Source organism: Neopsephotus bourkii, unplaced genomic scaffold (assembly GCF_033783945.1).
Source record: "Neopsephotus bourkii isolate Nb327-2 ecotype Australia unplaced genomic scaffold, CSIRO-AGI_Nbou_v1 NB_1016, whole genome shotgun sequence".
Classification (NCBI taxonomy): Eukaryota; Metazoa; Chordata; class Aves; order Psittaciformes; family Psittacidae; genus Neopsephotus; species Neopsephotus bourkii.
In genome coordinates, this window is record NW_026901505.1 from 1,138,527 (window position 1) to 1,165,740 (window position 27,214).

General features: G+C 43.2%; 1 protein-coding gene across 4 annotated transcripts; it reads left to right on the forward strand.

The window, feature by feature from the left end:
- Positions 1-4,642: 4,642 nt before the first annotated feature.
- Positions 4,643-26,801, forward strand: TBC1D9B (TBC1 domain family member 9B). 4 transcript variants are annotated; one of them, XM_061360099.1, is made up of 22 exons: positions 4,643-4,875; positions 7,239-7,349; positions 9,908-10,026; positions 11,098-11,326; positions 11,930-12,188; positions 12,783-12,990; positions 13,123-13,335; positions 13,487-13,648; positions 14,252-14,402; positions 14,805-15,019; positions 15,760-15,877; positions 16,564-16,849; positions 17,511-17,640; positions 18,787-18,885; positions 19,703-19,771; positions 20,554-20,794; positions 21,156-21,221; positions 21,383-21,454; positions 21,861-21,911; positions 22,990-23,037; positions 23,483-23,589; positions 24,361-26,801. In XM_061360099.1, the coding sequence occupies exons 1-22, from the start codon at positions 4,758-4,760 to the stop codon at positions 25,051-25,053; spliced, it is 3,765 nt and encodes a 1,254-aa protein (XP_061216083.1). In that variant the 5' UTR covers positions 4,643-4,757; the 3' UTR covers positions 25,054-26,801. The 4 variants fall into 4 exon arrangements, with proteins under 4 accessions (XP_061216083.1, XP_061216086.1, XP_061216085.1 ...); XM_061360102.1 differs by having other exon boundaries at positions 21,879-21,911; XM_061360101.1 differs by having other exon boundaries at positions 13,490-13,648.
- The last annotated feature ends 413 nt before the right edge of the window (positions 26,802-27,214 follow it).

Genomic DNA, 27,214 nt, shown 5'->3' on the forward strand with positions numbered 1-27,214 from the left:
TCTTAGAGGATAATTGCCAGTAAAAAAGAAACAGACTGTAAATGTGCTTTTTACCTATAATATTAATAATAAGTATTAAATTTGAAGCATGTTAAAATTAACTTAATGACACGATTACTCCCTCCAGTGAGCTCATGTGTTGGTATCTGCACTATCCCCCTGCTTCTAGGATGCTTGCCTTGGCACCTGAGGATGCTGTAGGAATAGCCAGATACCCTACATAAGCCAAAGAAAGACCAAAAATAGTTAAATACATGTTTTTAGGACTATGTTATGAGACTTTTACACACCTTCTGTTCTCTTTAAACACACTCATGTAAGACAGTGCAAGGGCTTGGGAAAGGCAAGAGCTTTACCAGCTACTGAAAAGCAGGAGGCAAGAGTCACACTGATGCTCCAGGACTCATTTAACCCAATTTAGGTTTGAGATAATGCCACAGTCATAGTTCATGAGCTGAAGAATGAAGGCACCAGGGCTGAGCTGAAGTTCAAGCAGCTCTGCAGCCTGATTACTGGGGGGTGAGTTAATTGTTAAAAGTATGTACTGTTTTGCTTAGCTAATAGTCATCTGGGGTTTACAACAAAGTAAACATCATGGCAATGCACAAGCCAAGGCACAGTGGGCAAATACAAGAGCCATGGGGCTGCTGCCAGCCCTATGGGGTGTGGAGAGAAAGGCAGGAAACGCCTTGAACTTCCCAAGTGAAGCTTTCGCTCCTTTTTCACTCCATGTTACACATCCATAGGTGACCTAATTTTCCAACCTGAGCGGTGCAGAAGAGTGCATGATGTGCCATGACAGCTTGCATATGTGCTGTTATATTTAAAGATGCCTTCACTTCTTCCTTGCTGCACCGCAGGGTACTGCTGTAAGGGCAGCCCATGGTCCAGCACGCTGGGTGGAAACTGCTGAGCAAGGGAGGGATGAGAGAGGGAAAGATGCTCCAGTTAACCAGACTGGGGGGGGGGGGGAGGAGATCAGGAGAAAAGTAGAGTATGCTTCTGCAGGTCGGTGCTCATTTCTGCTTTGTTTCCAATGTCTTTGGAATAATCAGGAGGAAAAGTGGTACCCAGCACCACTTCCTCATGGGATGCAGTGACAAGAGTAGGGCTCTGGCTGGGATTCTGCTGCTAGCACAGGGTCACAGTGCTGTGTAACCCCCAGACAGTGATGTCCTGACCTGATGGCCAAAACCCTGATGTCACTGGGGCCCATAAGGCTTACCTGATGCAGGTGCAGTGCTTTGCGGGGATGAAACGCACTTGCATGAGCCTTTGCAAAGCAACACTAACTGACACCATTTCCCTAGGTCAGTTGTTTGATCCTTTCACTCACCTGCTCTTTTTAAATGCCTGCAGTGTTCCCAAATACTCTTAATTCTCCCCAGTTGATCTCTGGTCTCCACCCGATTGATTACTAGTGGCTTTCTCCTCCTCTGGAGAGCCAGGTGAAGATCCCCATTGTGCAGGCACTGTCATCCACCCAACCTCCAGCATCTCCTTTACCACCATGCTGCCACCTTGCCAGCTAGCCCCTTGAAGGGGGTTTATTGGTCCAAACCAGCACCATGGTCTGAGGGAGCACGGAGATTCCTGGTGGGTTGGTTTTGGCCAAAGCAGGCTGTGTGCACCATGGGTGGTTGTTGTGGGATGCTCATTCAGAGGGTCCCTGCATGGAGCATCCTTTCGCTCCTCAGCCCACTAGCCTCATGGAGATGCCCAGATGAACAGAGACAGATGTGTAGGTTGTGCAATAATGTCTGAATATTTATTCATTTTATGGCAATAATGTCTAGGGTCTCTGGGCATGGGTGCACTCTGGTATAAGGTGTTGCCCAAAAATAGTCCCTTTCCTAAAGAGTTAATAATTAAGTATTAATGCAAAGTAAGAAGTATATAGGGTTTTATTGTAAACTGAAACTATTTAGAGTGGTTTTGTTGCAAGGCTGATTACTGGGGGGGTGGGGGGTGTGAATTAGTGTTATACAGCTGGAACTGGGGTTTCACAGCTCAAAAATCTGCTGGTTGTGCCTGTGAAGCTCCCTTGCTCCTGCAGGGCATGGGCTATTCCCTTCTCCTCTTGCATCTACCTGCAGCTTGCTGCAGCTGAGCCCCTTGAGCAAGAAAGCTTTTAGTCTTTGCCCTGAGCTCAGCTGCATGTGTTTGCTGCATCATTTGCCTTTTGTTTGCTTCCTCTCATGTGCTCCAGGGCTCTGCTTGGCTTGGCTCTGACTTGGTCTGCAGTTGCCCAAATCCCTCCAGGGGACAAGAGCCATTAATTCCCAACAGAGCAGCTCTGCTGGGTTGTGGTAATGGCATCAGACCGCTGGAATTACGGCTGGTCTGCAATGCCATTGTCTGTAACACCCTCTGGCTGTCTCGGGCAGTAAAGGCTGTATCTGCCCGCAGCCTTTGCATGTACCTGGGCTGCACTGGGAGGATGACACAGAGAGCAGCTCAACAGCTCAGCTCAACGCTCCCATGTGCCAGTACAGGGAAGTGTGGGCTTGAAATTGGACTGGATTATCATTGCTGCTCTCAAGCCAGGAATGTTTAATAGGGTGTTTGAGGCTGCTAAAGTAAAGCCCCTGTTTGCAGCTTTGTGCATTTCCTGCATTGCAGCCAGCAAGGCAGCGTCCCAGCCTGTCACGAGACAGGGCTCACTTTGTGCTAGTGCTGGAAGGTGAAAAGGTGCCGCCTTGGTTGCCACCACATCAGAAGGTAGACTTTTTCCACCCCTTGTGTCTAGACTTAACTCCTAGCAATGGTAAGATCTGTCACACTCATTCTATAAAGGGGAATAGCCATTCTGAGCAAAGTGACTGATAGCATCGTGCTTCTGCTTACCCAGTCAGCCCTGCTGCAGTTTGCAAGTAGATGTTGAATATTAAACGCTTCTCATGGCCTGCTTGAGGCCATGGCTAGCTATGCATAGAACCCACCGGAACTGCATCATTTCATCCCAGCAGAGAGGGGACACCGAAACCTTTGGGCCTTTGGGTGTGGGAGACTGCAGCAAACAACAACAGAAAGAACAATTTGCCTGCGTGTAAAGTGAAGTCTGTTTTGACTGGCTCGCTGCAAGGTGGACCACAGCAGTGTGACCACACAACCCGAAAATGCCAGCAGCTACCAGGGGTCTGGCCGAGGAACGGGGACACTGCAGGGACACAGGCACGGCGGGTGGTGCGGTGCCCTCCAACAGTGAGATCCTCACAGCCCTTGTGAAACTGTAGCTTGACAGCAGCAGAACTTCTTGACATGTTTTGATGTAAGTATAACACTGTATTGTAGTTACGTGGTATATGCCAATATGTTAACAGTGCATACCGGTTAGTTAGGGTTTACTAATGTACTACATTTCAATAAAAAGCAATTTAAAAATACAGAGTTTGTGAGCTTGGTGTCTCTCAAAATACAGGGGGATGAAAGCATCACCCAGTGACTCCTGTCCCTCCAGTATTTCTTAAATATATCTGATATATATATATATAGTATAGAACAGCATTGTCAAAGGATCAGTTTTCAGAGAGGATTTTTCCTACTCTGCCATAAATACTGTTTTATTTTCCTATAATAGTGCCTGGAAATCTCAGGCCATTAAAAGCCACATGGTTCAAAGCAGTTTATGACCATACAGAAGACACTAATCCACCTTCCCACAGCGTTTGCCACCTGACAGATGGCACATAGCGAGCAGGAACAGAGATAGTAACACAGAGAAGGCTCCTTCAGCACCTTCTGCCAGTGCTTGAACCCTTCCTGCAGCACATCCAGCCTTCAGAAACCACTGTGCGGCTCCCAAACACAGCCATGCCATTGAGATGAAGGTAGAGCCCTGGAAGATGAGCCAGCTAATAAATATTTATATTGCAGTAGCGTACAAAGGCTCCAGCAGGGATTAGGGCATTACACTGACACAGAAGATAGATCATCCCAGGGTTAAAGGATTTATAGGCTAAAGAAAACACGGCATTCCCGCCTTCCTCGGAGCCAGGTAATAATCTCTGACATGGTGAATGTCAGTGTTTTCTGCTGTGGTAACACTTTTAGGGTTTGCAGGGAGACTCTTTAATGGTTCTTAAAACAAGAATAGCGGTTCAGTGGGAAACTGATCTGCAGCCAAGAGATGAGCAGGACCCACATCTGCTTTTCCTGTTTGCTGCAATGACCATCCCATGTATGGACTCCAGAACCACAAAACAAAAGACTTAAATAAAGCCGTAGCCCCCTACACTGGGAGCTCCCTGCCAATAAATTACTGCATAAACTACAATGGGAGGGAGCACTTCCATAATCTTGGTTGACAGCAGCTCCAGTGGGTCCCATGGGGCTGCACAGGAAGATGAATATTCATGTGCCTGGTGTTTTGCTATATAAGCACATTACCCTAGTCAAACTTGAACTGCCCTAGCAAAGGCCTTTTCAGCGCAGGGTGCCACCGAGAAGCAGCGGAGGGGCCCCCCGCTGCCCACCGAGGACGGTGCAGGGAGGTGGCACTGGACCCCCCCACCCTGCAGGGACTGGGCTCGAACCCACGACCTCCCCGCTCCCGCGCCGCAGCGGCAGCCTGGCTCCGCCCCGCTGCAGTGAGGGGGCCCATACGCCAGAGGGCGCCGTGGCGCCGCCGCCGCCGCCCCGTGACCTGGCGCCGCGGCCCGGCCGCTTCCCCGGCGCCGCCTCCCCGCTGCGGCCGGGCCCGGCCCCGTCCTGCTCTCCTCCGCTCCGTGCTTCTCCGCCGCAGCGGCCCCGCCGCGATGTGGCTGGGGCCCGAGGAGGTGTTGCTGGCCGGCGCGCTGTGGGTCACGGAGCGGGCCAATCCCTTCTTCTTGCTGCAGCGCCGGCGGGGACACGGCAAAGGGGGCGGCCTCACGGGTGAGGCGCGGCGGGGCTGAGGGGAGGCTCCGGCCCGGCCACAGCGGGCCGGCGCTGCGCGGGCAGCGGGGGGATGTCCTGCTTCGTTGCTGTGTCCCCGCAAGGCCCGGCCCGGTCCGGGGGGTGCTGAGGGGCTCCCTGACCGCGGCGCGGGCTCCGACAGGGCCGGGCGGGAGCTGCCCGCCTCGGTACGGCGGCGGGAGCGGGAGGGAGATGGAGGCCCCGGCGGCTGGGGTGAGCCCGTTCCGTCTGGCGGGGTCTGTGCGGCGCCTGGCGCTGCGGCCGGGCCTCTCCTGGGTGCTGTTGCACAAGGGAAGGCGAATAATCGTGCCGGGGGCGGCTGAGGTGACCCTCTCCCCTTGCCAGGAATGGTTCCTCTGTCATCCTCGCATTGTCTGGAATTGCTGAGTTGTTTTCTTTATGCGTTTCCCCCAAGATTAGAGGATGGAAGTGAGATGTAGTTTTAAACTAATACCTTCATCAAAACTGCTGTGCCTGGGTCAGGGGTGAAGTTCTGTGGGTGCCCGATAGCGATGGAGCAACCCCAGTGTGTGTGTGGCTGATACCCTGTTTGCTGACAGAAACTGTTACAACAATGTCACAGTGACCAAGGCTCAGTGTTAACAACGCAACAGTCCCCTCACTTTTAAAACACCCCGTTTATGTGCAAAATGCTGACAGAGTTCCATGGATAACCAAAATGTGCTTTTTACATTTGTGTCACACAATTTCATGCATTAGCCCTGTTAACCAAACACACTGATTGCAGAAATGGCACAAGCTGATAAACACCCTTAGCATGTTTCAGCTGTTCACAGTGTTCAAAACTGTTTTGAATTGCTCTGTTTTATGCAGCATAACTTAATTGTGTAATTTCACATGTAGCCATGTACGTATTCTGGAGTGCCCCAGGTTCTTGCAAGAAGAAATGATACCTGGTGCTGTTCTGGAAATGTTTGAACTGATCTGTTGTTGGAAGCTTGGGGCCAGTTTACTTCTTCAGCTAGTTTAGCTCAGTAAGGGAGTCTTCTTCAGAGCTCTTACATGTGAAAAGCCACGTGTCCTCCTTACGGAGCTGTACAACTGCAAGTTGACATTTTAGAGGTAGAATGTAGATATTCAGCCTGAAAGCTGGAAAGGTGTTTAAGTAAGTTGCTGTTGTACTCAGCTTCTTAAACATGTCAATGTGTCTTCACTAATCCATGTGTCAATATCTGATATGTTTGCTATAAGAAGTATGCAAAATGACTTTTTAACACCCATTCTGTCTAAAACTGTACACAAGAAACCTGGAGCCAAAACTGAGATCCTGCTGTGTTGGGTACATACGTATTTGGTTTAAGGATTACTAGATGAGCTTGCTATGGATGGCATTTCTCTTGAACTGTGATCAGTGGTATATTCCTAGTCTTATTACTTGCTTTTGGATAGCCAAAGGAGATAAAGGGGAGGAAGTAGCATGTTTCATGATAACGAATGAGATGTGGGTGAGACTTGCCCAAGCCATACAGAGGAGAACAGAGGGATTGAGCCTGGGCCTCCCAAATAGAGATCCAGAGGAAGAATCATGCTCTCCAAGTTCTAATGTTAGAAGACTTCTACTCATGAGGAAGTTGCAAAACTAATTTGCCTTAAAAATATTCATAGTACATTATATAGAATAACAAAGCAAACTATCACCTTAGATATTTGATTTATCTAGAAAATAGACTGAATTGAAATACATGGGTTTGCTTTACAAAGTTGCTGTCAGTATTTATTTTGCAAGTGCTTCCTTTTTTGTTTAGCATCATGTAAAAAAAATACTTGAACTTCTGTGTTGCCAAATTCTGATTCTCTGCCTTCTGTCTTTGTTTAATCAAAGTACTTCCCAGAAACAACACTGAAACCTGTGAGTACCAGTTTTTCTGGAGCTGCTTGATTCCAGTTTGGATGAGTTATCTTACCTGCTGTTTGCATAGGTGATGCTGAAATACACAGTGTTGAAAACTCTTTGGTGCTTCAGTTTAGTGGGCTTAAAAATCACTATTGGCAACAAAATCCCCACAAAGGAAATTACATTTCACTTGTATTAGAAAACTCTCCTAGGAAGGCAGAGGAATATAATGAGGTTTAGGAGACACTTAATTGCCATCTAAACTTTCTCTATTACCAGTGGGATTGGCTGTAGTTGGTTTATAGGTAGTTTGCTTGCAGTGACTGGATGTGTGTCTTCATTGTCTCAACCAAGTGCCGTTGTTCTTCCGTCACAGCATACGTCACAGGAACATAATTTTTCCCTAGTTTTCATCCCGTATTTTTACTTAACCCAATTCTTCATTTTGGTAATACATTGTTTTAATTTCTCCCTCTTTGCCTCCTAGGTCTTCTTGTGGGAACATTAGACGTGGTTTTGGATTCCAGTGCCAGAGTTGCCCCATACCGTATTCTGCACCAGACTCAGGACTCTCAAGTGTATTGGGCAGTGGCATGTGGTATGTAGTGATGTGACTCTTATTGGAGGCTGGATTTTTATTATTCTGTTGTCTTTTTGGTTCAGATAATCAGTGATCCCACATCTGTAATAGATTTGTGGATACACTATATCTGTATAAAACATTACAATAATAGTTTTTTAAAACATCGAGAATCTTTGGTTTCTTTTACTTGTGAAGTGTAACTGCTCTATTAAAATATCATGGTACAACCTCTTAATATCTGCTGATAAACTTTGATTAAGGCTTTAGGTCCTACTGGTTGCTAAAGAGAAGTATCTTCAGACGTATTTGTTAGACTAGTTTTGTTTATAAGAAGAATCTTCACTTCTCACTTTGTGGTTGAGACATAAAATTTGAACATGAGGTAACTACGTGCTAAGCCCAGACATCTTGATGTCTTGTTTTCACTGTTTCTGTCTTCTCCCCAAGCAACCACCATAATATTCTCCCTTGCAGAGCTACTTAAATTCTGCTGAAACAAGGTTTAGAAGTTGCTGTGTTTCACAGAAAGTTTCCCTTTTGAGGAAGGAGGAGGCAGAGAGGAAGAAAGAAAACAAAATGGCAAGCCAGAAACTGCATAGAAAAAAGCAGAATATTTAGTGGCCACATATGGTGCAAATCTGAAATTTTATAGTATCTTAACACTAAGGAGTGTGTTATTTTTATGCAATATCAGGAGTGTTTTAATTGATATCCTCTATATCTCAGTTACTTTTAGCAAATGCAACATGATAAAACAAGCTGGGCTATCTAACGACTGAATGGAGTTTGATAATTATACTGGAGTAGGTACATTGTCTTCATCTAGAGTATTTTTTTAATTATATCTGGTTCTCATTTGACTGTCAGAGTGAAAGTACTTAAAGTTATAAAATGTATATGGCTCTCCGGTTGAGAAATGTGTACTTTTTATGTACAATTTATCATATGTAAATACTAGTGGCAGCATTCTGGTGATGCACACAGCTTTGGCCTTCCAGCCACAGGTTCCGGCCTTCATTACAACTCTCTCTGTAGGAATTGGTTTACTCCTTCTTGTATGTAATTTTAATGTTGTTCTTAGATGTCAGTTACTGAGGCCTGGCTTATTTTAGCAATTTGTCTGCTGCGAATTGATGAGAGATGCAGCTCCTGACACAAAATGAAATTCGGACTTTATTCCCCTACCATTGTTGCTGGACCTGTGGAGTTTTTTTGGCAACCATAGTATCCTATAGTTGATAATTCTGTGACCTTAAAATAAGCCGTTTTGTATGACTCAAAATCATTAGTGCTTTAAAAACACTGTCATATGGCTAGCACAGATGTCAAGTAAACTTACTGTTGCCTGATCCATTGGGCTGTACACACATACTCAAATTCAAAGCCCTGCAGTGCTTTCAGACAGCTTACTTACTTCTAGTTTTTAGTTTCAGTCCTTGGAGTTATTTCTACTTATGAAACCACAGATTAGCTGGTGTTGGGCTTTGTGGTTAGGTGTCCAGCTGCAAATACGTGAAGACTGTTTCATTGCTGAAGCTGCCTCTTAAAGTCAGGTAGAGCAGTAGCTTTAGGGAGCAGCTTGGGTGTCTGCTGCTTTCTTCTCTTCCATCGTTAACCACAGGGAGGGGTGTAGTGTACTCACAACGAAACTGGGTAGAGGGAGGCGTGCTGTTAACTTGTTTTAGATATCCCACTGCTCTTGCATAAAACTTCAGAAGATGAATTTACTGGAATTTGGCCAACAGAAACTTAAAAATGGCTTTGACTTGCAATTAAACAGGTTTCTTTTTCTCTGCACTTAAGCATGTTTCTTGTTAAGACTATAAATTGCTTTTTAATTTTTCTGCATTTTTTCTGTCTGCAAGAGAACGCAGTGATAGCTGTCAACAGAGAGGAGGAAATCTTTTAGTAAACACAAATGTTTGAAATAATTAAGGTCAACTAAGGTAACTTTCTATAGAAAAGTTCTTCAAATTGGTTAGAGAGTGCAGCTTGTCCATTGTGAGCTGTTGCAGATGGTTAAAGACAACAAACTAGTAGGAAGTTTGGTGAGACCTTTTTACTTAAGAAAGTAAAAAACTTTGACATGAATATTTGGTTGCTTTTTGTTTTGGAATTTTATGCTCTTTGCTGACCATTGCGACCATTCCGAATACGGAACTGCTTTGTAGATGTAAAAGGTTCAGTTCTTCTTCTGTAAGTGTAAAAATTTCAGGATTCTACTGAAAGTTGATTATTTTTGCTCCAGAATACCAGGAACTGAAAGAGTACTTCTTCTGTGGAGCATAAGAACACATTTTATCTGGGGAAAAAAACTGTGTTTGGTGTGCACTGGCACATAGGGTGGTCTGTTGGTAGTGTTATTATCCTTGGTGGCAGTGGAGATATTTTATGAGAAACGTAATGGTGTACAGAAAATATCCTTGACATGTATGCAGTTATTGTGTTAGATTTCTCCTCATCACTGTCTGGTAATTATTAGTTTCCTGCTGTGAACTTGGAGGGCAAAATAAGACCATGTTCTAATTTCTTTTTTCTTTGCTCTTCCCATCATCTTTCACCCCTTCAATTAGGGTCATCTCGTAAAGAGATCACAAAGCATTGGGAATGGCTGGAGAATAACTTACTGCAGACTCTCTCCATCTTTGATAATGAAGAAGATATCACCACCTTCGTGAAGGGCAAGATACATGTAAGTGACACATTTCCCTGAAGGACTTCCAGATCCTGAGAAAGAATGAGGAGGTGGCTTTAAGAATTTTTTACTGAAGGGAGGGAGGGAGCAAGAGCTCCATTGCAAAACTTCTCCCTGCTCGCCTTTCAGACACACATACATTTGAAGTTGTTATGGAATATATATGGTATTATCAGCATCATGTTGCAGTCATAACACTGGCCAAAGGTATTTATGTGAGGGAAAAAGTTACAAGCAGTGGATCTTAGGGAGCAGCCTGCTTAGGATGCTCTTACTAATTAAAATATACCTCTTTAAAATCCTTGCTGATTATACCTTTGATGCAGAGAGAATGTTTAACAAGAATTCATCTAGCAACAAATACAGCAGGGAGAACTCTAGTTTGCAAGTAATACACTTGTCCTGCCACAGTGCTCTAAAAGGCATGTAGTTTATAAAGAAACTGCACCCCAATTTCCACTGACTTCTGAGTCAGATAGGTGTCTGCTTGTTGTGCAGTGAGCACACTTCAGATTCCCAGCCCACAAATTCTCCAGAGTAGAAACCTATAAATACAGTTTGCTATTGAACAGCAGCAATTTGAGTGTTTTTCAGTACTCCTGTCAAGACTGTATTTTCTGTGTGCAAGATTGTGGTCATTTGTTTTTTCCTTCTGGCCAGTCAAGATCTGACAGACTGTGGAGTTCTGCTCTTCCTGGCAGATGATCTTCTTCCTGTTGAAGAAGCATGTATGCAAGTGAAAACAGACTTCAGTTCTCCTGCAGGGTGTTCAAAGTGTTACCAGGCCAGCCAGGAGAAACTCAGTCAAACATTAAATGTGAATGGTTGCTGCATGTGTTCAGGAATGGATTCCAGATCATAACTCTCAGGCTATCTGGCTGCTCTTTCTACATGTCTTTACCATTTCTCTAACATGACAGGAGAAATGGTAACTGTTGTGTCTTGTTTCTTCTTTCTGTCTTCCGGATTGCTGCTGTGACCTTTTGCTGTCCATTATGTCTGTCAGCAGGCATGTTCCCTTCTGTTACTTCTCCCATTTCTTCCCCCTCTCCTCTCATGTCCTTTCAGGGAATTATTGCTGAAGAGAACAAGAATGAGCAGCCCCAGAGTGAAGAGGATCCAGGTAAATTCAAAGAGGCTGAACTGAAAATGCGGAAGCAGTTTGGGATGCCCGAGGTGGAGAAGTTGGTCAATTACTATTCCTGCAGCTATTGGAAAGGCCGTGTACCCAGGCAGGGATGGCTGTACCTCACTGTCAATCACCTCTGTTTCTACTCCTTCTTGCTGGGCAAAGAGGGTGAGTTGCAAGCCTGATAGTTGTTTTTCTGCCATTTACCATGAACTTTTTGATGCAGTTGATCTTGTGTGTGACCTTTTCTAAGATGACAGGCTTTTTTCCTTTTAGGAATCCTTTGGGCTCTAGCTCAATGCATAGATCAGTCCTTGCACTCATAGGCACTTCAGGGATGTTTAGACTGAATACCTAAGTCAGTTGTACAAGTACAACCAAAGTTTTACATAAACTGGATTGGAGAGCCAAGCAGTATTTTTACCTTGGTGAGTTTTATTTGGAACCACCACCAGGATCCAGTATTTACAGAGCCTGAACCCTGAGTTAAAAGCTAATTTGCTGGAAAGAAAGAGTGAAAACTTGAGTAATTGTACTTGAAGGCATTTACTGGATAGGAGATAGTCCTTTTGTAACTGCATTATTTCTAGTCTAGTTAATCACAAGGATTGCTTCCAAGTATTTTTGGAGAACCCAGTAAAAGAATTGTCCATGTGTAAGCGGGGCAAAAAATGCTGCTACACTGAGAGCTTAATGGCCCCTTGAGCCTCATTTCTGATTGTTGGTTTGCCTCAAATGGTAATATAGGGGTTTTAATCTTTTTTTTCCCAGTTACGCTGGTGATCCAGTGGGTGGATGTAACCCAGCTAGAAAAAAATGCCACGCTGCTGTTCCCTGAGTGCATTAAAGTAAGCACAAGGGACAGTGAACTTTATTTTTCCATGTTTCTCAACATCAGTGAGACATTCAAGCTGATGGAGCAGTTGGCTAATATTGCTATGCGGCAGCTGCTGGATAATGAGAGCTTCCTACAGGACAAGTCTCTCCCGAAGCCCAGGAAGCCTCTTAAGAACATCTCTGCATTAAAAAGGTACGTGTTTCCAGCAGTGAGGAAACAAGACAAATAACAGGGGATTGTTACAATAAATCTGCATTACTGTGTAGCTCCCAGTTGCCTCTGGGATTTTCTCACTCTGGCTGTATCACTTATTCCTATCATTAGACTTCTGCCTGATCTTTTTTTCTTCCCATCCCAAACTGGTACTGAATTCACACACACCCTCATGTCTTACTCATGCATGAGTAGGCATGGTCAGGAGGAATTTTCAACTACAAACTGTTGAAAATCCTGTTAAAAAAATAAGTGAAAGAAGAAAATTACATCAGCCCCATTGTCTGAAGATTTCTAGTATACATTTGTATTGTAATAAATCCTGCTGCTGGGGACTGCTCTATGCACTTGCATATTTTATCTTGTATTGCAGGACATGCCTTGTCAGTGAAGCATGTCTGAAGGCTGAAAGAGGAACCACATAAGGGGTGGCATCTCAGTTAGAGAAATGAATACTAAGAATACACAGCACAGTCTGAAGGTTGTGATTGGAGTCAACACTTAACATTAGTGTTTGAGTGGGTTTTTCCAGTGAGAAAAAACCTCTGGGGATTACTCTTTACTTTTCTTCAGAGACCTGGATGCTCGAGCCAAAAATGAGTGCTACCGTGCCACTTTCCGGTTGCCCAAGGATGAATGCCTGGATGGACACACAGATTGTACCTTGTGGACACCATTCAACAAGATGCATATTCCTGGCCAGATGTTTGTTTCCAACAACTACATTTGTTTTGCCAGCAAGGCAGAGGAGGCCTGTCATCTCATCATTCCTCTCAGGGAGGTAGGGATTTCTTACCTGTGTATTAAGACTATAGGCCTTTCTTGGGTTTTGTGCGCTTCTGTCTTTTGTGCAGTGCTTTATAGATCATAGAGAATCTCCTAGATCCAAATGGCCCTTGTCTTTGTCTTCTAGGTGACAATAGTTGAGAAAGCAGATAGTTCCAGTGTCTTGCCCAGCCCTTTGTCCATCAGCACTAAAAGTAAAATGACCTTCTTCTTTGCCAATCTGAAAGACCGAGATTTCTTGGTGCAGAGAATCTCTGACTTCTTGCAGAGAACACCATCCAAGAAACCATGTGGCAGCGACAGGGAATGGAAGTGGAATTCGGCTGATCCTGGTTGTGAGGTACTAAGGAAATAGCAGGCAGGAGCATTTGTCAACTTTTCAGAATAGTGTTTTAACAGTGCTCCTTACCAGCAAATGCTGTCTCTTTGTTAGACAATTAGCAGAGGAGGGAGGCTGCCTGAGCTCAGCTGCTTTATGTTCTGTTGTTCAGGAGGCTCCAGAGTTGCCTTCCAGCAGCCCACTTGCTGTTAGCCCTGTGTCTGCTCTCAGCAGTCGACCTGTCAACTTCTGTGCCGGGGAAGTGCCAACAGCCTCACAGGGACTACTCAAGCTCTTCAGAAGAAATTCCGAGGAGCTTTCAGGACCCAGAGGGGTAAATAATATTTTAACTTAAAAGAATTAACTCTAGTTTGCAGTAGGTTGCAGATTTCCTGTCCTGGTCTGACTTAAAGTTCATTTTATCCCTAGTCAGTCCTGCAGTATCACTGCTTTGTCTGTCACAGTGACAGTGCTGCATAGATGTAACCTGACCCTCAGCTTGCTTTATCGGTACTGAGATACCTGAGATACTTAACTAGAGGGTGAGAAATTAGTGTTACTGTGCTTCTGGGATGTAAATTAATGTCTCTGAAAAGCTGCTTTTCTTCAGATCAAGAAAGCAGATCTCTGCTTGCTAGTTAATCATCTCAGGCCATGGTTCTCCGTGCATTTATGTGCAGGTTTGTAAGGTGTGATGCCACTGCACAGCCCATGTTAGTGTTTCAAAGATTTGACTTTAAGCGAAGTGAGAACTGATTCGGAGCAGTGTAGGTTAGGATGCACCTGTTCATTCAGGCAGAAGAATAAAGGCTTCAAATGTCACAATGCAATGCATTTCTCTTATGAAGTGTAGGCCTGAGCGTACCCGGAAATTACCTGTCCTACAAACATAAAAATGCATTAACCTCGTAAAACAGCTATGTTTGTTTCTGTGAAGGCAAAGGAAAAGATGAAAGAAGAGTCTTGGAACATCCATTTCTTTGAATATGGGCGAGGGATGTGTATGTATCGCACTGCCAAGACAAGGGAGCTGGTGCAAAAAGGAATCCCAGAGAACCTTCGTGGAGAGTTGTGGCTCCTTTTCTCAGGTAGGGTGTTGTACTGGATATTTTGACAGCTAGTAAGAACAAGCTTTCTGCACATCTCAAAGGAAAAGGGATAAATCTTAGCTCATTTCAGAAGAAATTAATCACAAGTTAACTCCCATCTGAATGGTACATTTCATGGTGGTGCTGCCAAAAATGCCGTGACCACGTTCCTGAGATTACGGGTTTTTATGAGTGTAGTAGCTCTTTAGCTTCTTTTGTCTGCATTTGTGTTGGGACCTAGACTCTTAACATAATGATTTCACAATGAGTTTGTTACTATCGTATCTATTCGTAGTTAATGAATTCATGCAGTCCTTCCTGGCTGCCTCATCTGTGAAACTGGGGGCATAAAATCTGTATTCTAGAGCTAAAAGGTGAAGCAATATTTATTTGTCATTACAGGGGCTTGGAATGAGATGGTGACTCATCCTGGTTACTATGCAGATCTCGTGGAAAAGTCAATGGGAAAGTACAATCTTGCTACAGAAGAAATAGAGAGAGATCTGCACCGTTCTATGCCAGAACATCCTGCCTTCCAGAATGAGCTGGGAATTGCTGCCCTCCGCAGAGTGTTAACAGCTTATGCATTCAGAAATCCAACAATTGGGTACTGTCAGGTAAGAAAGAAGCCTTAGACTTGTTAGATCTACATGGTGACCATGATTGACTTGGTCTTTTTCTGCAGTTTTTTGTTAAGTTTCAAGCTTTTCTGTTACGCTGTCCATGTGGTGGTGTGAGAGCAGGAAAAGTGGTGATGTTGCAAGATCTCTTAACTAACCCTTGGATATAGCATTTAAATAGACTCTGCAGATTTCTGTTAGGTGTAATGAAAGTCTTTTATGAGTTTTCCTGTTAGAGCTTTCCCTAGCTCAGGAAAAACATCGAATGGTTTCATTGAAAAGAGCAATTGGATCCAATAAGTGATGATGAACATAGGCAGTATATTGACAACCAATCCAGTTGCTCATTTCTGAAACAACGCAGTGGAAATTCAGATTCATTTTTTGTATTGCTCTGGTATTAGGCATTCTAGTATTGTTCTGTTACAATCAAATTGTTAAAAAGCTTTTTATGAAAACTGAAAATTGTAGTTAGTCACACTGATTGATCTAAATGCTTGGCAAAAAGTAATTGTATTAGTTGCTGCATCACAAACAGAGGAACTGAAACAGGAAGGTAAATTGGCTCAAGGTCATCTGTTGACTCAGATACCAGTAAAAGCTGGAAATAGATATGACTCTTAGTGACAGTTTTGCTGTATTCGTGCTTTTTAAGTTTAGCTGGTCTGTAATGACAGAGTTTTCATGAACGTCTTCATGTTTTTCTCCTCTGTGTATTTTACTGTGCTGGCTCATAGGCCATGAACATCGTTACATCAGTACTGCTGCTGTACTGCAATGAGGAAGAGGCTTTCTGGCTCCTCGTGGCTTTATGTGAGAGGATGTTGCCAGATTACTACAATACAAGAGTAGTCGGTGAGTCTCAGATTCATTCTGGAGCCTGGTTGTTGAGCTTCAGCTGCACCAGCATCTCTCAGTAGCATTTTGTTGTTCAGAATGAATTAAATGTGGTGCATTTTTAAGATGATGAAGCACAACCTTTAAAGTTGCAGTGTTTAATGGAGATGTAAGAGGAGACACTACAGGCTACCAAGGTAGCAGTACTACCTTGTAGTAAGAAGATGAAGTCACTAAAAATTGATAACAGGAGGGACCATTAGCAGTAAAGACGCATATCTAGAAGAAGATTATTAGGTTATTTTTTACCCATCTGAATGGTTTATTAAGTCTTTGGAATAGTCTCCCAGGAAAGGTTAGTGAAAGCTCCGCTTCATGGGCTTTTAAAGTTTGTCTGTATAAAAGAATAGTTTGATGTAAATACATTAATAGCAGTAGTTCTCCACCCCTCCTTTCAGGGTAAATGCATTGATCATGGGAGACTCTGTTTCTACATGCTCTGCAATGTGGGAGTAGTATCCATCTAAATATGTTTGCTTTATTGAGGAGACAAATCTAAATAAATGTATCAGTTTTAGTTCTGATACTAAGAGGCTTATATGAAATTGAAGTGAACTCATGGTATTTTAATAATCGATTAGCTAGTGTATAGTACCATGGTACCACCAGTTTGAATTCTACCATTGTTTTTGTTTGTTTTCCAGGTGCATTGGTCGACCAAGGCATCTTTGAAGAACTTACACGAGAGTATCTGCCACAGCTGTCAGAAAAGATGCAGGACCTAGGAGTGATCTCCACCATATCCCTTTCCTGGTTTCTCACTCTCTTTCTCAGTGTCATGCCCTTTGAGAGTGCCGTGGTCATTGTCGACTGTTTTTTCTATGAGGGAATCAAGTTCATCTTACAAGTGTCATTGGCCATACTTGATGCCAACATGGAGAAGTTGTTACAGTGCTGTGATGAAGGTGAAGCCATGACTATTCTGGGCAGGTACCTTTCACTGTTCTTATTTATAATGGAATAGTAATGATACCCTTTTAGTCATCATCTCTTCCTACCTAATTCCCTTACATAGCAGGTCACAGATAACACTTAGGTTGCAACCTGAGCTCCAGAGAGTTTTGCTATTGCTTTCTACAAGAGCTGAAACTGAGTTATAGCTCAAGTGTGGAGGAATCCTATATTTGTGGAATTGTTTGCTTTGCAGCGTAATGCATTCCTGCATCTCAGTTTAAATTTGAGCTCCAAAGGGTTGTTTATCTGAAATTCACTGACAAATTCTAATCTGTATTAAGAACGTATCCTGGCAGGAATTGCCTGGATAACAAAACTTTATCAAGCAGGTATCTCCCAAATCTGGTAAACGCAGTATTTTTCTTGTTTGAAATGTGAATCTCTTCTGTGTGCAGCAAGATCTTCAGCTTACAACTAAAAGCTTACTTTAAAAAGAGTAGGTACTCCCCAGAATAGGGTGAAAAACAACTTCAGATTCATTGAGGGTAGCATTGCAGGTTAGCTGGGAAAAATTAAAGTGCCCTACATGTTTAGATTAATGATACAAAGAAGCTGGGAATTGCATGTTTAGGATATGACTTCTTTTCCTGGACTCTAATCCTGGAGTCTTGCATCTGTTCTGTTTATTTCCCCACAGATATTTGGACAATGTAGTTAACAGACAAAGTGTCTCTCCTCCTATTCCCCACTTGCATGCCTTACTGACAAGTGGAGATGACCCACCACTGGAAATTGACATCTTTGAGCTCATCAAAACATCCTATGAGGTAAGGTTCTGGCTTAGTTTTTGCCCAAGAGATTTTTCTCTAGTAACATCCAGTTTTATACTTTGTGCACCCTGAATCTGAACAATGTTCATAGCTTGAGGTGTTTAAGTTCAGGCTAAAGCCATTAATCCACGTGTTTGGTATGAGTAAAGACTTAGGACTGGTGGCTACTGCAGATTACAAAGAGTCTCCCCAGCACCAGTGAAGATTAAAATGAAGATTGCAAATATGTAAAAATTGCATATCAGAGATTTCTTCCTGCTTTGCTAAAAAATCATCCATTCTTACTCATATTTGGGGATTGTCAGTGCTGTGGATAAGGGAAAGAAATTAAGGATAAAAATGGTGAGGTATACTGCAGAAACATGGAAGCATCCCTGTTCACGTGCACAGGAATCCTGTTCTGGGATCCAAGTTACAGTAATAGGAAGGTGACCTGTTGAAATACCTCTGCAGTGGTGGAGATCTTCATTATTCTTACTGAGAACAAACTCAGAAGAAATTTGCAAATGAATGATGGAAAGAACACGGTTAAAAGAACTGGTGTTTGACAGTTCTCTGCTATGCTGTGCTAAACATGGGTTCATTTATCTCCTGTTTTTCATCCTGTCCCTTTCCAGCTGCTTACAGTCAGGCTGCCATCATTTTGCTGGGTATTTTGTTTGTTTCTTCAAATCTGCCATCTCTCTTCTTGATTTCTTTTACCAAAAAAAGTCACCAAATTCATTTTACTTGTCCGACCTCGTCAGTAGAAAAGCCTCTTAACTTTGGTGTTTCTAGCTGAATCTCATATGGGTCCTAGAAAAGAACATGTCTGGAAGGAATGCCAACCTGTCTGTACTCTTATCTCCATCACAGTACAGGATCTGTATTTCTGTCAGTCCTGACAGATGCTTTTTCAGCTGTTCTTTTCAAACCTCTCATTCTGGATTTCTCATGAATTCTACATGAGTTCTCTTACAGGACAGATGCGAATAGGGAATAGAGCTCAAGCTTTGTCTCATCTTCTTGCTGTTGGTAAAAGGCTTCTAGGGGGGTTAAATCATCTCTGAGGGGATAGTGCACTTGTTAAAAACCATGTAATTGAACAGGGGTTGTTCTTTCTTGAGGAGATGATGCTGACCTGGTCTACTTCCTTTCTTGTAGAAATTTAGCAATCTGAAGGCAGATGACATTGAACAAATGCGTTTTAAACAAAGGCTGAAAGTGATCCAGTCTCTGGAGGATACAGCCAAGAAGAGTGTGGTATGTGACTCCCAGGTTGAATGAGCTACCAGATGGCATATAAATGCAATGTGTTTTGCTGTAAGCGTCTAGAAAGTTTGCACTGTAGCAAACCTAGTTTTGAGTGACTTAAAGAATAGCAGTTCATGTGAAAAATGGATTTACTGGCTGTAATAATATGTTTTCAGTTTTCTTACTTCACATGGTTCTCTTTAATCTAGTAACATGGATTGAAGTGCGAGGGCATGATTGAATGAGATATTTGGCATGGAGGGAGATAAATGCCACTTGTGAGCCTTGTAATAGTCTCCATTGCCTAGTACCGTCTGTTTCATTACTTGCCTGGAACCTTTGAGAAAAGCTAGCTAGCAGGTAATTACTTACCTGCCACTTAAAGCGTGTGCTAGCACATGGCCAAAGGGGAGTATCCGTATCTATTGCAATTATCTGCCATGTCCTAGGTGGAGAATCTCATCCACAACTTTCTTTCACTGTTGATTTTCAATACATCTGGGTCAAACATCTGAAGATAAAAGCAAGAGGCAGGGGAAACACAGTCTGCACAGGCAGGTCCCTGCATAAACAGGGAATAAGTGCAGCAATTTTTTCTAGGTGTTCCAAATGTCAGCAGTTTCTGCATGACCAGAAACTGTCTTCCTGACATATAATTCATAGCAGCAGGAAGTATTGGAATGGTTATGTTTTCCCTCCCATCCTGTGTCATATCACCTTGCACTTGTTTGTTTCTCTTCTATATTACACAGATTTTTCCATGAGTCATATTTAATTTTTCTAGCTTTGAAATAAATTTTTCACTGTATTTTCTCCCTAACTATAGGTTCGAGCTGTGTCAGGTGACATTGGTTTCTCTATTGAGGAACTAGAAGAGCTGTATGTAGTGTTCAAGGTAAGAAGCTGGAGTGAAGAAGAATACGTTCTGACACAGAGAGAACAAATATCAAAATAAATTGGAAGGGAAGAAATGACTTTGCTTTGATTTTTAATCCAACCTATCAGAAACAGATGTGGCATTCTGTTATACATGGTGCCAGTAAGACTGGCCGTATTATGTTCTGGTTGATTATTATTTTTCCCCCAAAGATAGCCAAAACACATTAGCAGTATTTGAATGGTACTTATTCAGAAAGAGATTGTGGAGGCAATGGAAGAAATGACACACAGCACTGAGAATGGGGAGCTAGAACTGACTGTACCTCAGTTTTTGTTTTCAAGTTTGCCATTGACTCGATCCGTAATTGTGACAAAATTCCTTAAGTGCTTTGCCTCTGTTTGTCAGTGTTTTTTTAAAAGAAGTGGTATTACCCAACTCCATTTACCAAGTCACTGCAAACTCAGTTGCATTGTGCTGGAGACTGAGAAAGAGGGGCTTAGTTCTTAAACTTGTTACAGTAAAGCCTGGGTGACATTTTGTTCAAACCTGAAATAATGGGGTTTGTATTTTTCACTTAAAATTGTTCTTTGCGCTTTTCACAAAATCCCTGTCTCTTCCTTCATTTTGTATTATTTTGTAGTTCAGTAGCACTAGTAATAATGGGGAAGATAAACTGTGTGTCTTGGAATATCTCTCCTTTGCTTCCTGATGCTGTTCTTGAGCTACAACAAAGTCTCCGCTCCTTTGGACTGTTGTAGTGTAGTATAATCTGACCTTTTAATCCTTTCCCTCCAAAGGCAAAGTATCTGATGAGCTGTTACTGGGGAAATAACCGTGCTGCAGCTGCCCGCCGGGATCAGAGTTTACCCTACCTGGAGCAGTATCGCATCGACATGGAGCAGTTCAAAGAGCTGTTCATCGCTTTGACCCCCTGGTCCTGTGGCGCACATACACCAGTGCTAGCGGGGCGTTTGTTCCGGCTTCTGGATGAGAACAGGGATTCTCTCATTAACTTCAAGGAGTTTGTCACAGGGATGAGTAAGTGGTGGGGTTTGGAGATGATATAATATTGCGAAACAGGTTTCTGTCCTTTTCCAAGCAGAGAACTGAAAGGAGATAGTGGTGTTTGCACTGTCACAAGGGGAGGGTGGCTGCCTTACAGTAAGCTTCACAAGAACAAAAGATGCCTTCTTGCTGCTGCACTGTCTCCTGTTTTGGGAAACAGTTGGCAAAACAAAATGCAGCTTTGCTGTGGATTTCTTTACTGCTTCTGCACAGGGCTTTGTGCAGATATAATTTCCTCATTATATGTGAACTAATTCTGGTTTGAGCTTGTGAGCACAGGGTGATTCTTTATCCTAAGGGCTGTTTTAGTTAACCTTGCTTTTTTTCTTTGCAGGTGGGATGTACCATGGTGACCTCACTGAAAAACTCAAAGTACTGTACAAACTGCATCTGCCTCCTGGTGAGTGATTGCTATTGCTTCTCTATACTGCTACTGTTGAGCCTGGTGTGTGCTGACATGCAGTTGAAAAGGGACGCCTCATGAATTTTGTTAATGAAGTGCGTGATAACTGCTGTTCAATTACCTTGGAGATCTTAACATTTCCTTCTCTGTAAATACAGCTCTGAACCCAGAGGAGACAGAGTCTGCTTTGGAGGCCACAAGTTATTTCACAGAGGATGTTACAGCAGAAGGTAATCCAACGCTGCTGTCTTTACCGCTCAGATTAGGCAGGAGTTGCAGCATAAATCCATGTGCTATAAATAGTGATTTTGTGCAAAGTATGGTCTCGTGGTGGCAATAAGAGTATGTGAACTTGCTGTCTTTGTTGCATAATGGGAAAGAAGTTTGGAGCTTAAACTCCTCAGTGCCCATTTCATGCACGGCACAGCATGCTCTGGATCACAGTCACAGACTGCTGAGGAGGAGCAGTGTGCTTTTACCAGCCCCTGTCTCCCACCATGATTTAGGTTTTTCATGCAAGTCTCATTGTCTCTCTCTTCTTGTTTTTGTTTCCTTCTCTGTGTCTGTCTGTGTCTGGCCTTTACTTCTCTTTTATCTGGGATATTGTCCCCTCAACCCCTTTTTCTGCTACTCAAGTATCTCCTTTTGTCTCAGAGCTGGATTTCTGCCTGCACTGTGAGTCTCAAGGTCAGTCCATGGATTATGTGCATGCATTGAGCATGGCTATCATGCTGATATCATCTGCTCACACCAGTGTGCTATTTTAAATACTCTGAAGTTGTAGCTGCCACTCCTCTTTTCATGACAGTCCCACTATGAATAAAATGCTGTGAGTAGTTAGATACCTTTCAGTAGATTCTAACTATTGAGTTTCAACCTAGATCAAAATAGGGTTTGTCCGTCTTTTTTCCAATGGAATTTGTCTCACCCTAGAAATTGGCAGGTGGAAAATAAGCTCAGAGCGCAGAGCATGGGGGCTGCTGACCTGGGCAGATGGCACCTGTGTCTACTCCATGATCTTCTAATTTAAAGGAATAATGATTCATGCCATTGTATTGTAAAACTGTTAGTAGATTACTTTACTGTATTTCTTAAAACACGATTTTAGGGATTGTCAAATAGGAGGTCAAAATATGTCAATTGTGCTAAATGTTTACCAAAATGTAATAGTGCTCCAAAACTAAAAATCTGAGTAAGTACAAGGGGTAATTGTACTGTTTGGACCTGGGTGGCTAATTGAACGGTCTGAGTTGAGCCAAGAATTCCTGTATAGTCTGGTGACAATATAGGGAAGCAGAAGCAAAGTTTGTGAAGTTAGACTCTGCTGATTGCTCCCAAAGTGTCAGTTAAGTCAGTGAATAATGGTAAGCGTAGATACTAGTCTCATATGTGCTCAGTAGTCGTCTGGGGTTTTTCCATTCATTGTCTTGATTTGGATAACTGAACTTCTTTAAGCCATCACATTGCTCAGCTGTATTTCATATCTGTGTTTCACCCTTTCTTTTAAGAGTTGTGCCCTCTACCTCAGCTCTTCAATCCCCTTTTTCAGTGTTGCTTTTTACCCAGTTCATCCCATCATCTTCTTGCTTTCATCCTGTTCTATTCACTCATCTAAGCACGATGTGGGACTGTGAGATCTATCCTAATATTAAATATATTCATGTATTATTTGAATTTGTATACTGAGTTGTCTTATGTTCTTCATGTGCTGTATTGCTGAAAATCAGTCATTAACCATGATTTTTGAATTCCATATTTTTTTTAGAAACCCAAGAAGATAAAGGAAGGGCAGACGAGAATGGTCCAGAAAAAGGTAATTCCATCATCAATAGAGACCACATTCTAGTCTTGTCACTCTCCTGTTATGAACTGTTCATTGTCCTTTGCTGGATCAAGGAAACCTTTCAAAGTGTCCCTTGTGCACAGAGGTAGAGTGGGATGTGAGCTCGGAAATAAAGCTCTCTCACGCCTTACTGCTCTGACTTTTACATACCAAGAGTGTAACATTTGTAATTCTGGCAAGTTGTCAGCTCATAGAGTTCATTTAGGAGAAGTCAGGCTGGTGCAGCAGTATTAACGTTTTGCTCTACTGAGCTGGATCAGATAAACCAGCAGCAAACAATGCAGCCTTCCTGGTAGATGCTTTCCTAACTCTCAATAAAGCCTGCTTCCAGCATGATTTTTGCTTGCACAGCGTTCACTTTTGAAGCCTGAAACCATTAACCACCTGACAATAGTGTTTTATTCTTGCCTTACAGAGGAGAAAGGTACCAGTCCACAGGACTACAGATACTACCTAAGAATGTGGGCCAAGGAAAAAGAGTCCAGGAAAGAAACCATTAAAGATCTTCCCAAAATGAGCCAGGTAAGAAGTGAATGTGAAGGTTTCCAATTAGGTGACTGACAGCTTAGTGGGGAATTCAGCAGAATATGCAGCGGTTTTGCCAGCATTCTCAGTCTTTGCCTGCTGTTTACCCTGCTGTTCTGGTCTGGTGAGCTTTAGAAGCCTCTAATTCCACACGTTTCTGTCGAATTTCCCAGTGGACATGGGCAAACTGCTGTTTCCACCAATCAAATGTATTTGATCCTCTCTGCCTCCCAGAACAATTTTTCCTATAAGAACTGCAATCTGTGCTTTCCCTCCAGAGTGGTTTCAAATATGCCTTCAGTCGTATAAACTTGTTTGGCTTTTTCGGTTTTGCATTGCCTCAAGTTACAGCTGCTTGGTGAAGAGCAAAGAATGTGGTTACAGGAAAGATAGTCTGATGACTGGTGTGATCTTTTCTGTCCCTGATTTCCTTGATGGGTGGTACTTAAACCAGTTTGGAAATGCTTAGAAGCTGACCACAAAAGAGTAGCAGGACCAGAAATAAAGTGTTAGGTTTTCTCAGATGTTCATTTGTCAGGATTAAAACTCCACCACTATTAAATTGCTAGCTGTGTCTCCATTTAGCCACTATAGCAGAGAGAGGAGTTTGCCTGCATTGGGCTGTTCTGAATCAGTACAGCGAATTGCCATTTACTTAGTAGGGAGGCAGATAAACAAGGAGTCTGCCAAGATGGTGCCTGTTGCTTAATCTGTCACTTTGTTCAGCTTCATCACTTCATCAGCTTTTTTGGTCTTTGTCTCTTAAAGGAACAATTCATAGAGTTATGCAAGACCCTTTACAACATGTTCAGTGAGGACCCAGTGGAGCAAGAGCTGTATCATGCCATTGCCACTGTAGCCAGTCTCCTTCTGCGAATTGGAGAGGTTGGGAAAAAGTTCTCCAACAGGCCCGTGAGGAAGTCTGAGGACTGCAAAGCAAACAATACCCAAGATCCTGTGAGTGAAGAGGAGTCGCCAACATCTGAACAGAGTCAGAATTCAGCAGTTGAGCAGCAACCCCAAGCTGACCATGAGGACAAAACCTGCAGAGATGCTCAGCCTGAAAAACCACAGCAGGAGAACCAAACTCTAGGAGATGCATCAGGGGAAGGACAAAGCTCTCCTTTACAGCTGCTATCAGATGATGAAACCAAAGATGATATGTCCATGTCTTCCTACTCCATGGTCAGCACAGGCTCCCTGCAGTGTGAAGACATTGCAGACGACACGGTCCTGGTTGGTTGTGAAGGCAGCAGTTCAGCTGCCAGGTATGGTAGCACCATTGACACTGACTGGTCTATCTCCTTTGAGCAGATCTTAGCTTCCATGCTGACGGAAGCAGCCCTTGTAAACTACTTTGAGAAAAAAGTCAACATTGTCCAAAAGATCAAAGATCAGAAGAAGGTAGAGAGGCAGTTCAGTTCATCCAGTGATTATGAACTTTCCTCCGTGTCAGGGTGAACTGGAGAGAGCAGGAATTGTCTTTGGGAGATGCAGCAGGGAGATAACGTGGCAGATGGCAGAATGGTTTGGTATTTTGTGTTTGGGGACTTTTTGTTTAATCAGAGACCAGTAACTACACAATTACAATAGATCCCAATTGATAAGGGGCTTCTGACAGTGACTTTTGTAGGTGCTTCTTTGGCTACTCTGGCTGGTGGAGTTAGGTTTATATTCTCAAGAGCCATTAGAACCTAATAGCCCCTGACATACAGAATTACCACCATAAATTGCGCATGTCTGCCTTTTGCTGTCCTTTATTTTAATGAAGTTTTGTTTCAGACAGTAACTGCTCCTTGCCTGCCCTTGTTTGCTGTAGGTTCCTGGGTAACTTGCACAGCAAATGCAGCCTGGCTTGAAACCATGTCCACCGCTGGCTGCCAGCCTGAGAGCTAACGCAGTGTAGTCAAGTGCTGTAGGGCCCTGACCCAGAAATAGTCTTGTAAGTTCTTCAGTGCTGTTCTGTGACTCAGCAGCTCTAGTGCAAATCTGCCCCACTGCTCCCAGCACCTTCAGATCTAAATACGGACATTTCTCAGGTCTGCAGGTTTCTTTCAGATGGGATTTGGCATTTTCATAGTGTATGATCACGTTCTTCAGCATTCAGGAGTTTTCAGACAAACCTGGTTTTCTAGCCTTTGCTTTTCTAATCCTTTGAAATCCATTGGTTTTAGTTTGTCTGGGAAGTCACAAGCTCCTTGACCTCAGTGCAGAAGTAATACTAAGTCAATCAGTGGTGTTATGATGGTTATAGTGAGGGACTAAGTTCCTAAATTAGAAGGCGGTGAATCAGGCTGTGTTACGGATCAGTGGCTTGCTGGTCTGCTGGACTTTTCCTGTCAGTACAGGAAACATCCCTTGTTCCTTGTCTGTTCTCTATTTTTATTAGCTAATGATGGGTACAGTTTTTAGGATGACCCCTAAGAACAGCCTGATCAGTCAACCCTTGCAAATTCCTGGGGCGGGAAGATGTGCAGGAGCATTGTATCACCTGCAGCTGCTCAGTGTATCCTTCCTGAGCATCTCCTGTACAAAGAGTGCAGCAGTGGACATGCTCTTAGAAATTCCTATTCATCGAAGGGCAATTATACTTAAAGAGGAAGAATTCAAAACAGTGTGGCCCTCTGCCATCAGCCCTTTATGGGAAATCTCAGTAATAGACTAGATCTCTTTTCCAGTTAGAGGCAAAATAACTGGGAGACTGAGTGCTCTTTTAGATCAGTTAAGACCAGAAGAAACTAAGAGTTAGCTTTCTGGTAGTAGGGCATGCGCTCCAAGGATGGAGAATTAATGCTGTTCCTACAGATAAGTTCATCTCAGTACACAGGCATCTGCCTTGCAGGGCAGGAATGGGAGCTAAGCCCTCACTGAAGGCAAGGTTTGCTATGGCTGTTGGCTGGGATTCAGAATGTGAAGGATGGGAAGGACACGTACGGTTGGATGTTCCCATTTAACACTACTTGGCATGCTACTCAGTGTTAATTCCTCCTTGTGACAGTCTCTGTATGTATTCACAGCTGGTACATATTCCTTATTTTTCTGCCTCCTGTGTCCTGCATCACTGGAAAGCAGCCATTAGTCAAACTGCTTTTACTAATTATTCAGTAATTTATTGTCATTTTTTAAAGTACAAATAATACATGTGATTTTACACTGTCTGTCTGTCTCATGTCATGTACTCAATAAAGGAACCAGAATCCTACACACTACTTGACTCCTGTTTCTCTTAGCTTATGGAGTATTGCTTGTATCCTGTCTATGGTGACTATCCAAAACAGCAGATGTGGAGTTCCATCTTTTTTTTGTCTGTCTTTCCCTTTTTTTTCGTTTTTTTTTTGTTTTTTTTGTTTGTTTGTTTTACCCATCTTTTTTCCGGTTTTATTTTTTCTTTATCCTTTTTCTTCATTTTTCTTTTTCTCTCCTCTCCTTTTTCCAATTTTATTTTCTTTTTATTCCTTTTATTTTTCTTCTTTTCTTTTCCCTTCCTTTTCCCTCGCGTTCTGCCCTGCCCATTGAAGGCAGCTCAGTCCAGCCCAGCCCCGGCCGGGCCGGGGAGCTCGCGTTCAGCCGGTCCCAGCGGATGCTGCTGCACCACCCTGAGCCCGGTTCAGCCCGGTTGAGC